We start from the raw sequence: 12,745 nt of genomic DNA on the forward strand, positions 1-12,745 counted from the left end.
AATTAATTGCTGTACCTACATACTAGCCTTTTGTGACTCATGCACTCAGACACCCAGATCCCTCTGAACCTCAGAGCTCTGCTATCTCTCACAGTTTAGATAATGTGCTTCTCTTTTATTCTTCCTGCCAAAATGGACAATTTCACATTTGCCCACATTATACTCCATTTGCCAGATCCTTGCCCACTCACTTAACCTATCTATGTCACTTTGTAGCTTCCTTATGTCCTCTTCACAATTTACTTTCCTACCTATCTTTGTGTCATTAACAAATTTAGCAACCATTCCTTCGGTCCCTTCATCCAAGTCACTTATATAAATTGTAATAAGTTGAGGCCCCAGCACTGACCCCTGTGACACACCATTCGTCACATCCTGCCAACCAGAAAAAGATCCATTTATGTCAACTGCCTGCTTCCTGTTAACTAGCCACTCTTCTATCTATGTCAATATGTTACCCCCTACACCTGAGTTTTTATTTTCTGCAATAATCTTTGATGTGGCACTTTATCAAATGCCTTCTAGAATTCTAAGTACAGTGCATCCACCAGTTCTCTTTTATCTACAACCCATTGGACTCCTTCAAAGGAGTAAAGAAAGTAGTTGAAAAGCATCCTGAAAGGCCTTAGCAGGAGCTGTAAGCAGAAAACTGAAAAGGAAATTCAGTGGCCAGGTTGCCTGAACGTTCTGGCCATATTGCCTTGCCATTATCTGAAAACTTACCCTAGTACTATGTCACACCTGGTTTCTTAGATGGGAAGTGATGTCTTATTGTGGGAGGGGACAGGGGTGGAGAGAAAAATATTGTTAAGCTTGAAACTCATTTTAGTGGTGGATTCAAATATTAAAGTCTATTCTCAACATGCTAGTTCTATCTTTTAATCTTTTAATCCAATTTTTCCACCTACAGACAATCGTCAGGCCTTCTGCTTTGCAGAGGTTCTTCAAACCATGTGTCAAATGTCTTCCAGCAGTCGCAACCTGGTCACCAAGTCTGAGTGTTGCTGTGATGGTGGTCGTGGTTGGGGTAACCAGTGTGATCTCTGCCCACTGCCTGGTACTGGCCAATACAAAAAGCTATGTCCACATGGTCCAGGCTACACAACTGATGGACAAGGTGAAATAAGATCTTCATTATGTTACGCTTCAGATGGTATTTTAAGATCAAAGGAAGTCATTTTTATTTTTTATTAATTTGTGTTGGCTGTAGTAAAGAGTATGAAAATTTTGAACAATAGGGAAATTATTTTCCAGTTTTTGTACATCTACTATACATGTTTGAATTGAATCATAATTAGTAATTAAAACAGAAAATTTCCGATTTCCAGTATTTTGCTTTTATCATAATTAGTAATTACTAGTCTTAATGAAATGTCTTTTGGAAATTGGTTTCCAATGGCTTTTGTAAAAAAGAAGATCCCAATTCCAATTGTGTACTATTCTGAAAGATTGCAGGAAATTCATTATCTATACATATATAGTTTATATTTTCTAACTGGGTGTTTTGTTACAGACATTGATGAATGTAAGGTGATGCCTAACCTATGTCTGAATGGGCAGTGTATCAACACACTTGGTTCTTACCGCTGTCTCTGTAAGCTTGGTTACACCACAGAACTTACGGGTACAGCATGTGTTGGTAAGGAGTAGTTTAACTATTTAATCTATTTTATAATAGACAATCCCTGGTGTGTATTATTGGCCTTTTTTAAATTTAAAAAAATGGTTCTTTCCTATTACCAATGTGAATATCAACTTCTATGATGGAAGTCAGAGCAAGAGTCATCTTCAATAAAAATCAAGACTAGTATTGGCAGAGGCCTGCAAGCAAGTCATCAGCCAATCTTCTCAATAGCAAACAACATTTCTGTAGTACTTCTTAGCAAGGGAAAGATGGCTGAGTGCTTTAAAAATCAAAGACAAATATGAAACTATAGGTTTGTGCTTATGTTTATAGGTTGCTCCTATATAAAGTGAGTCTGTGGAATTAATAATGGAAAGTAAAGAAATGGCAGGTGAATTGAACAGATATTTTACATTGGTCTTCACAATAGCGGATACAAGTAACGTCCCAGAAAAAGGTGTAAATCAGGAATTGGAAGGGAGGAAGGAAGTCAGGAAAATTACAATCACCAGGGAAGGGGTACTTAGCAAATTGTTGGAGTTGCAGGCTGAAAAATCCCCGGGTCCTGATGGACTTCATCCTTAAAAGAAGTGGCTAGTGAGATAGTATATGTGTTGGTTTTAATTTTCCATAATTCCTTGGATTCAGGAAAGGAGCCATTAGATTGCAAAATAACTAATGTAACTCCTTTATTCAAAAAGGGAGGGAGACAGAAAGTGGGAAACTACAGGCTAGTTAGCTTAACATTTGTTATAGGGAAAATGTTGGTAGCTATTATGAAAGATGTTATAGCAGGCCAGTTAGAAAAATTCAAGGCAAACAGGCAGCCTCAACATGGCTTTGTGAAAGGGAAATCATGCTTAATCAATTTGTTGGAATTCTTTGAAGGAGTCACGTGTTGTGGATAAAGGGGAACCAATGGATGTACTGTACTTAGATTGCTAGAAGGCATTTGATAAGGTGCCATATCAAAGGTTATTGCAGAAAATAAAAGCTCATGGTGTAAGAGGTAACATATTGGCATGGGGAGAAGATTAGCTAGCTAACAGGAACCAAATGGTAGACATAAATGGGTAATTTTCTGGTTGGCAAGATGTAACAAGCAATGTGCCACAGGGTTCAGTGCTGGGGCCTCAACTTTTAACAATTTATATAAATGTCTTGGATGAAGGAGCAGAAGATATGGTTGCTCAATTTGCTGATGATACAAAGATAGGCAGGAAAGTAAGTTGTGGAGAGGACATAAGGAGGCTACAAGGGGACATAGGTTAAGTGAGTAGGCAAAGATTTGGAAATGGAGTATAATGTGGGAAAATGTGAGGTTGCCCATTTTGGCAGGATAAAAAAAAGCATATTATTTAAATGGTGAGAGATTGCAGAGCTCTGAGATTCAGAGGGATCTGGGTGTCCTAGTGCACGAATCACAAAAGACTAGAATGCAGGTACAGCAAGTAATTAGGGAAGCTAATAGAATATTGTTTATTATGGGGGGACTTGAATATAAAAATAGAAAGGTTATGTTTCAGTTGTACGGGGCACTGGTGAGACCACATCTGGAGTACTGTGTACATTACTAGTCTCCTTATTTAAGGAAGGATGTAAATGCATTAGAAGCAGTTCAGAGAATGTTTGCTAATATCGGGAATGGGCGGGCTGTCTTATGAGGAAAGATTGGACAGACTAGGCTTGTATCCACTGGAGTTTAGAAAAGTAAGAGGTGACTTGGTTGAAACATATAAGATCCTGAGGGGTCTTGACAAGGCGGATGTGGAAAAGATGTTTCCTCTTGAAGGAGAATCTAGAACTAGGGGTCACTATTTAAAAATAAGGGGTCGCTCATTTAAGACAGAGATGAGGAGAATTTTTTCCTCAAAAGTCCGTGGAAGCAGAGTCTTTGAATGTTTTTAAGGCAGAGGTAGATAGATCCTTGATAAGCAAGGGGGGTGAAAGGTTATCGAGGGTAGGCGGGAGGCTACAGTTAGAATATCCATGATCTATTGAATGGTGGAGCAGGCTTGAAGGACCTGCTCCTAATTCATATGTTCATATAAACATAGAGTTAGGAGAGGAGAAACAGAAATATAAAGAAGTGACACAAAAATATGGTTGAAGCAAAAGGATTTTAAGAAGCTTTTGAAGGTAAGGATGGAAGTAATAAGCTAACCGTGTTTAGGAAGGGTGTTCCAGAGGCAAGAATATTCACTGACGATGGACCAGAGAGAATAGGAGCCAAGCAGCAAGCCCATGTCAGAGCAGTGGAGGTTCAGTGCAGCAAAGCCTTAAAATCAGTTGCAGCCATTTATGAACTACAACGACTGTTGTATCACATACCCGTTCTGATCATTTTTGCGAATATAGCTTTTGTAGATAATACCTGACTTCCTACATAAGAGCATGGGTATTTTGATTGTCATTACTTTAACACCAGTAATACCTAATTAGATTAAATGCATTGCCACTGGCATTAAAATCACACTAAATATAAAACTCAGGCTATGGTGTTAAATCATGTTATCCAAGTAAAAACTATGCAAATCAACCATTCCAGGCTTGAATTTTTATGGTATTTGCAATTAATTAAAACTATTAAGAATTGGCACAGATTCCTAATTTTACTGTTCTTCCTGTCATTACATGACCAGATCTTGATGAATGTGCTCAGTCTCCAAAACCATGCAACTTTATCTGTAAGAACACAGAAGGGAGCTACCACTGCTCATGTCCAAGAGGCTACCTCCTGCAGGAGGATGGAAAGACATGTAGAGGTCAGTAAAGGAAATGGTAAATGTACTTAGCAGTTTTAAGTATGCATTGATTTTTTTTTTGGCATGGTTACTCTCATTGCTACTTGGTCAAGCGTAGGAGGTGGATTCATCTACACGAGTCTTGTCTCAGCTTAGCCAGAAGTTGTTGCCTTCAGATAGTTCTTAGTGTGATGGGGAATTTAAGGTGCTACAGTGGAGTTGGGTGGCTAGAAAGAGATAAAAAGCAAAAAAAAAAAATTCAGAAGTTAGTACAGAAAAATGAATTGATTTGAAAATCTTAAGTTTTTAGTAGTGGTAATTCTGGGGAAGAGCACGGTGAATGATGTTGTTAGACTTAGATTATTCACAAGTAATCAAGTTTTAAGCAACCCCTTATGGAGCCTTCAAATTCAACCCTCATTTTTCTGAGTGAAACTAAGACACAGGCCCCTTCTGGTGATGTTAATCATTATGAAAATATTGACACACACCCTCATCTTGGATCTTGTTTGCATGAGATGAGATCTTGGATATGTGTAGCTGATTCCTGGCTGAAAATCTCACACCTAGGGCAGGATTTTTCATATGGCGGGCAGGCTTGGCAGGAGCAGGCAGGGGCGGATGCACTGCCATTTTACGCGGGTGGGCTAATTAAGGCCCGCCCATCGTAATATGTGGCCGGTAGCGCTCAGCGCTACTTGTGCAGGCGGAGGGAGGAGGGAGAGTCGAGGCCAGCGCTCTTTTGCGCATACACGCATGGAGCTGCCTCAGGGAGATTGAATCAATAATAAAATTATTAAATAAAATGTGTAAAAATTTATTTAAGCATGTCCCCTCATATTTTCAAATTTATGAAATTTTAAACATTTATTTAATAGAAGCGTTAGGAAACCTCATCCCGCTCGTGGATGAGGTTTCCTAAAAATTGCAAAGGTTGCTTGGCCTTTTCGCATGCCCGCCAACCTTAAGGTTGGATGGGCAGCGTTTAGAACAACTTTAATCAGATCCTTAATAGGCCATTTACATATCAGCAGGCGCGCAGCCAATTTCGGCACGTGCCTGCCGTATGAAACATCACTACTAAGCGTGAGGACGTGGGACACAGCCCGACATCATCACGCATCATTTTATGGTGTCAGGCCTGCCCCCACAAGCCGACCGGAAAATTCTGCCCCTAAGACTTGCCCAAAGTTCAAACAGCTCTGGTATTCAGCAGTTTGCAGCCAAATTGATTCTCTTCATAGATAAAATGTTTAAATTCATATTTAAAATTTAACATTAATGATGCTTTTAAATGAATTGGACTATATATTTATTTACTTGCTTCACTTCTTTTTCCTTAGATCTTGATGAATGTTCTACAAAACAGCACAACTGTCAGTTCTTGTGCGTCAACACCATTGGCGGATTTACATGCAAGTGTCCACCTGGATTCACACAGCATCACACTGCCTGCATTGGTAGGAATAACCTACATCCATACAAAGAAATTATTTGCTTTATTGCACTTGGAAAATTCTAATTGTGTGTCTTACGGTTGGAGGGATAATCTTTATGTTATGCTGTGAATATGAGAAAAGATTCAGGTGGTGTATTTCCAGCATTTCATGCTTTTTTAAAATTTATGTTAATTGAATTGTTGTGGCTTTGTCCATAGACAAGAAAAAAGATTTGTGATATACCAAAGTCAAAAACAAAATAGTTTAAGAAAATACATACCTCAGAACTCATGTTGTTAACCCTGTGACCTGGCACTTCAGGCTCCTAATCATGTGACTGAGTTGTTCTCAAACTGCATAGTGTTCTGATTGGAGTGCACTTTGAGTGCTCCACCCATTTTTGGTTCTTCAGGCACAGAGGAAATATACAATTGCTAGAGGCAGTGCAAAGTTATATGGCTGAATCTTATGATTAACGACCTGAGTTATGTAAAAAGACTAAAAAAACTTGGACATTTTAACTTTGAATGAGGCTAATAGAGAAGCAACCTTATATCAATGGCATGAAACACATAAATCCACAAAATTGCTTCAGTCCAAATTTTGATTGTAGGTCAAAACTCAAACGAGACTCAAAAAAGCTATTAAATAGTAGATTCAGGGCTAAAGCCTTCTCCATACAATCCTAAAAAGAGAAGAAAAGCAACACTATGCTCTTCTGGTTTGGAGCTAGATGTTTTCAGCCAACTAAAGATGCCTTCTAATTGCCCTGAAGAATTTACAAACACCTACATTTGCTTGGATTTGATTATATGTATCACTTCCCACAGGTAGTACTTGAGCAAAGGCTTTAAATGGGAAGATCGGGTTAATGACAGTTCTGTCTAAGCAGGTAGATATCACAATTGTGGTTAGGACTCCAGACCATTCATGACCAATGCCATAAGACATCAGCTGGAGTAAGAAAGAAAGTAATATTGTTTGCGGTGGTAATATGTAAAGCAGAGGGGATTAGGGATAAAGTTTCAAGTTTGTAGGTTGTAACTGGTGATTTGCTGCAAGAATCAGTGCTGGGACCTCAGCTATTTATATTCATAAATCTGTTCTACAAATCTATAATCTATATTCATGACTTAGACAAAAAGACTGAGAGTAATGTGTTTAGGTTTGTTGATGATATAAAGCTAGGTGGGAATGTAAAATGTGAGGACACAAAAATGCTGCAAAGGAATATAGACAGGTTAGGTGAATGGGAAACAAGGTGGTAGATGAGTATAAAATTATAAATGTTAAAGCTTAAAGAGTCTTTAGAGTACTTGTATAAGGAACCCAGGAAGTTAGTATGCAGGTACGGAAAGCAATTGGGAAGGCTGGAGTACTGTATGAAGTTTGGGTCCAGAGCTTTTTGCCTTCCCCTCCCACCGTACCCTTGACTCCCTCACCTGACCCCAGGCTGACAAGCAGGCGGGCGTAAAACTGGGTGGGATGCTGGTGTTGTTGTGCCTGCCATCTTCCCAACTTCAATGGTATTTTATCAGCAATGGGACATTAGTGGGTTGCCCGCCCGCCTATCCTTAGATCATTTGAAGCCGTTAAGTCACCAGTTTACTGGTGTTTTAAGATGGTGGGTGGTGGGGGGGGGTTTGGTCTCGGTGAATGGGGGGGGTAGCGATGGGGCCCTCCTAATCATCATCCTGTGCCCTATGTTCATCCCCCAGTAGCATGGACACTGGAAGAGCCCCGCTCTTATTGCTGTTGTGGTTGACAATGCCCCCATCCCCCAGGAAGGCCAGCCAACTAACCTCCCTTCAGGCCTTCAGTGACGTTTCTGATTTGGGGCCTGCTGCAGTCCCAGTTGTGCCACCTCTCCCAGTGGTGCTGCTGGAACTGAAGAGCTGCCCGCCCTTGGTGGTGAGATATCCTGCCTCAGAAGGGCAGAAGCCAAATGTTCAGGTAACTAATTGCTTGAACTATGAAAGATAGAGTCCTCCAGGGCAGATGGAGGCATGCTGGTGCCTAATTTTCTAGCCAGTAGGCAGGGCCACTGCCTCATCATTAAATCCTGGCCTTAGTCTCCATATTTAAGGAAGGATGTACTTGTTTTTGAGGCTTTACAGCGAAGGCTAACTAGATTGGTTGCTCAGATGAGAGGGTTTCCTGCGATGAAAGGCTGAGTAAATTGGGCTTGTATTCTCTTTAGATTTTTTTACTTTATGTTAGTGTGTCAAATTCAGAGGGAGTCCTTAGACATATTAAAATTTCAGCTCCAGTTCCGAATTTGCTTTCACATTCATTCAATGATTCAACTCATGCTATTTTATCTTCATGTTATAATCACCTGCCACTACCCCAGTGACACGTTCTTCTCTCAGCCTGCAGACCAGTCAGCGCATGAACCCTTGTTAAATGGTGTATCAAAGTTCAAAGTGGGACTTCAGTATAGCATAAGTTTTCCTGGCCTGACAATTGTGATTATCCAATTCATAACGTATGCCTCAAAGCTTCGTTCATTCACTTTTAGCTTGCTTTCACTCTTCTCCAGAGTCAATCGCCTGCTTTCCTTTCTCTGTTTCCTAGTCGCCACAAGAAAAAAATCAAGATTTGCTGGGTGCAGCACGGCAGTTTGATAGTTTGCTTTGCTGCAATAGGCACCATGCATTTGTTACACATAAACTTGGCTTTCTGCTCTCAGTATTATTCTTCTCTCGTCCCAGTTAGCACATGGAATAGTAAGGGTGAAACCAGAGATGCATCACTGTTAAGTTTGCCTTGTTGAATTTAACAGCTCCAGCAGTGTGGGAAACATTGTTCTGCAATTCAGAGAGCCATTTCCTATGCCTATTTTTCATTAGTTACTGCAGACAGGAATGTAGGCCCCTGATTAGAATGTCATTGATTTCTTTAATGAGGCAGAATGATATGATAATGTATAAGGAAATTGCAAAAAAAAACATGCATTATTTAGGATTTCTACTTCCATTTGTCGCCTTTAAATTTAATTCTTGTGGAAGTTCAAAATCAAGGAAGTTAAAGGATTTGTAATGAGACGAGTATGCATTAATTTAAATGGTGATTACTTAATTGCATTGAGCCTAGTTCCTAGGAGGAAGTGTTGTACAGTACTTAGGATTTATTAGTGTTTACTGAGCTAGAGCAACTAGAGATTTGTAGATTCCATTAGTTGTAATTTAGAGAAACTATATCCATCAAATTTCTCAATAATTAAATTTTCTGATGTGCGATGTGCAACATGAACTCTTTAAGCCAATCACTTTTTTCAGCATAATCCTGGCACTGCTATGTTAATGAAGGATGAGATTTCGAACTCTACCAACATATATTTGTGCGCTACTGGTACGATCAGGTGAGGAGGGGTCAAATGGCTCCCTTCTTTTCTCTCTGCTCATTTGACCGCAACAGGTTTTCTCTTGAAAAGGATATACTTGAAAATTTAGTGAGTGTTTAACTGTCTGTGCACTGTGAACATGAAAGAACCAATCGGACGGGTTTTCTGGAGTTTAACAAAGGAAGAGTTTAACTCTATTATTCTTAAACCGATCTAAATAAAAGAATAAGACACACTCCAACTTTCATGCACACACACAAACTGGAAGTTCACACACGCACACCAATAGATTGGGGAAGCTAGCACCAATAGTAGGGAAGAATAGGTTTGTCAGCTTAGAGTCCAGAGAAATAAAAAGGGGTGAAGTCTGTAGTTTGATGACTTGGCTGGCTTCAGGCCGAATTTGGTGGTCTTGCAACTTTCCTTTGGTGGTCGTGTGCTTGTGATTTAAAGATGTGGATGGCTGATTTGGTAGTTCACCTGGAAACAGTAGTGCTGGGTTGAATTCTTTTAGGGACTCTCTGGCTGCAACAGGGAGGTCCCTGGATAGCCATGGTCAGCAAATGGGATTTGAAACTTGCAAGGTGAGTTGGAGAGAAAGGCAGGAAAGAAAGACCCCTCCCGGTCTTCTCTCATCAGCCCCTCAGCTGCTTTTCCTCTAACTTTAGAGAGAATAAATGTTTAAACACACAAAATGTAGGCCTGCCACATGTCCATTACCCAGTGATTCAAACGTGGCCGTGAATAGTATATTCCCCCTTGTAATGTATTCAATTCATGTCTGGCAATCCTCTCTCTCAGCCAGTGTCTCATTGTTCAAGTGATTGGGTCTAGCATATTCACATTGTAGCTAGCTGAGTTGATGTCTGGGAACTCCCTGTTGAATATTCCAGCTGATTGCCTTGATGTCTTGCTAACGGGGACAAGAAAAGTAGCTCATTCATATTTTCCAAAGACCATTGTCCTTGATGGGCCTTTGTAGACATGGTGTCTCCCGCTTAATGGATTGGAATGTGGACGGTTCAGTGATGCAAATTGGATAGCCATCTTTGTTGTGAGCTCAAGGCACATTTCTCGTCTGTGTTTTAAAAAGTCTCTGTTTCTAAAAGTTCAGTTCGGGTTTTCCAGCTGTTGGATTAAAAATCATTTTTCGGCATAAAGCACGTTTTTGTGACAGTTATTCTTAGCCTCCATCATTGGGTTTTTTCTGAACCATCTACTTTTCTGTTTTTTAGATAACAATGAGTGCGCTTCACAGCTTTCACTGTGTGGATCAAAGGGGCTTTGTCAGAACTCACCTGGAAGTTTCAGCTGTGAATGTCAGCGAGGATTTGCCCTTGATAACACTGGTTTAAACTGTGAGGGTATGTACCTTCAAGCCTGATTTTTTCAACATACTTACGCAGTCTGTACGTAATGCCTTAAGTTATCCTACTCAATGTCTGATTGCAGTGAAAGAAACAATAACAACATTGTATCATGGCACTGCAACCAAATAGAGTTTAATCAGGTCTGACTGAGAAAATTCTCATAAGATGTTTCTACATATGATGGGATGGGTACCAAAAATTCCACTCTGAAGAAGTCATACAGACTCAAAATGTTAACTCTGTTTCTCTCTCCACAGATGCTGTCAGACCTGCTGAGTTTCTCCAGCATTTTCTGCTTTTATTTCAGATTTCCAGCATAAGCAGTGTTTTGCTTTTATTTTTGCTTATAACCAATAATTCCTATTTTGCATTTTATTGGGAGCATTCATGCCAACTGCTGCTGGCTAAACATGTGCAAAACCCACTGATAGTTACTAAGGACCACTGTCAAATCTGTCACTCCAACAAATCCAAAGACAGGATGTGTAGAGCAGGTTTACGCCACGTGATATCAAGAAATGGCTAAAGGCACTGGATATTGCAAAGGCTATGGGTCCTGACAATATCCCAGCATTCGAACTGAAGACTTGTGCTCCAAAGCTAGTTGCACCCTTAGCCAAACTGTTCTAGTACATCTACAACACAGGCATCTACCCGGCAATGTGGAAAACTGCCCATGTATATCCTGTTCACAAAAAGCAGGACAAAGCGTAGTAGTATTGTCACTGGACGGATAAGCCAGGGACCCAGGATAATGCATCGCAGCAGATGGTGACATTTGAATTCAATAAAGGTCTGGAATTAAAAGTCTAATGATGACCATGAAACCATTTTCGATTTTCACAAAAACCCATCAGGTTTTGATTTAGCACATCAAAAGGACTAATACCCTTTAGGGAAGGAAATCTGCCGTCCTCACCTGGTCTGGCCTACATGTGACTCCAGACCACAGTAATATGATTATATGCCTTCTGAGATGGCCTAGCAAGCCATTCAGTTGTATCAAACTGCTACAAGGTCAATAAAAAGAATGAAACTGGACGGACCACCCGGCATTGACCTAGGCACCGGCAGCAGCAAACCCAACCCTGTCAACCCTGCAAAGTCCTCCTTCCTAACATTTGGGGACTAGTGCCAAAATTGGGAGAGCTGTCTCATAGTCAAGTAACAGCCTGACATTGTCATACTCACGGAATCGCATCTTACAGATAATGTCCCAGACACCACCATCACCATCCCTGGGTATGTCCTGTCCCACCAACAGGACAGACCCAGCAGAGGTGGCAGCACAGTGGTTTACAGTCGAGAGGGAGTTTCCTGGGAGTCCTCAACATCGACTCTGGACCACATGAAGTTTCATGGCATCAGCTCAAACATGGGCAAGCAAACCTCTTGCTGATTATAATGTACTTCAGCCCCTCTCCCCCCTCAGTTGATGAATCAGTGCTTCTCCATGTTGAACACCACTTTGAGGAAGCACTGAGGGTAGCAAGGAAGCAGAATGTACTCTGGGTGGGGGACTTCAATGTCCATCACCAAGAATGTCTCAGTCGCATCACCACAGACCGAACTGGCCAAGTCCTGAAGAACATAGCTGCTAGACTGGGTCTGCAGCAGGTGGTATGGGAACCAACAAGAGGGAAAAATATACTTGACCTCATCTTCACCAACCTGCCTGCCGAAGATGCATTTGTCCATGACAATATTGTCACAGTCCTTGTGGAGACAAAGTCCCATCTTCACATTGATGATACCCTCCATTGTGTGATGTGGCACTCTCACCATGCTAAATGGGATAGATTTTGAACAGATCCAGCAACTCAAGACTGGCCAACTATGAGGTGCTGTGGGCCATCAGCAGCAGCAGAATTGTACTCAACCACAACCTGTAACCTCATGGCCTGGCATATCCCCCACTCTACCATTACCACAAAGCCAGGGGATCAACCCTGGTTCAATGAAAAGTGCAGGAAGGCATGCCAGGAACAGCATCAGGCATACCTAACAATGAGGCGTCAGTCTGGTGAAGCTACAACACAGGAGTACTTGCATGTCAAATAGCATAAGCAGCAAATGATATATAGGGCTAAGCCACCCACAATCAATGGATCAGATCTAAGCTCTGCAGTCCTGCCACATCCAGCTGTAAATGGTGATCGACAATTGAACAACTCACTGGAGGAGGAGGCTCCACAAATTTCCCCATCCTCAATGATGGGGGA

General features: G+C 41.0%; 1 protein-coding gene across 2 annotated transcripts in view; it reads left to right on the forward strand.

Moving 5' to 3' along the window:
- LOC121276975 (fibrillin-2) overlaps nt 1–12,745 on the forward strand; it is a 401,991-nt gene that overhangs the window by 361,184 nt on the left and 28,062 nt on the right. For both annotated transcript variants that reach the window (XM_041185736.1, XM_041185737.1), the window contains 5 exons: nt 911–1,117; nt 1,514–1,639; nt 4,267–4,389; nt 5,712–5,828; nt 10,389–10,517. In XM_041185736.1, the coding sequence (XP_041041670.1) occupies nt 911–1,117; nt 1,514–1,639; nt 4,267–4,389; nt 5,712–5,828; nt 10,389–10,517 (702 nt within the window). The remainder of the gene's footprint in view (nt 1–910; nt 1,118–1,513; nt 1,640–4,266; nt 4,390–5,711; nt 5,829–10,388; nt 10,518–12,745) is intronic.

Source organism: Carcharodon carcharias, chromosome 4 (assembly GCF_017639515.1).
Source record: "Carcharodon carcharias isolate sCarCar2 chromosome 4, sCarCar2.pri, whole genome shotgun sequence".
In the NCBI taxonomy this organism is placed as follows: Eukaryota; Metazoa; Chordata; class Chondrichthyes; order Lamniformes; family Lamnidae; genus Carcharodon; species Carcharodon carcharias.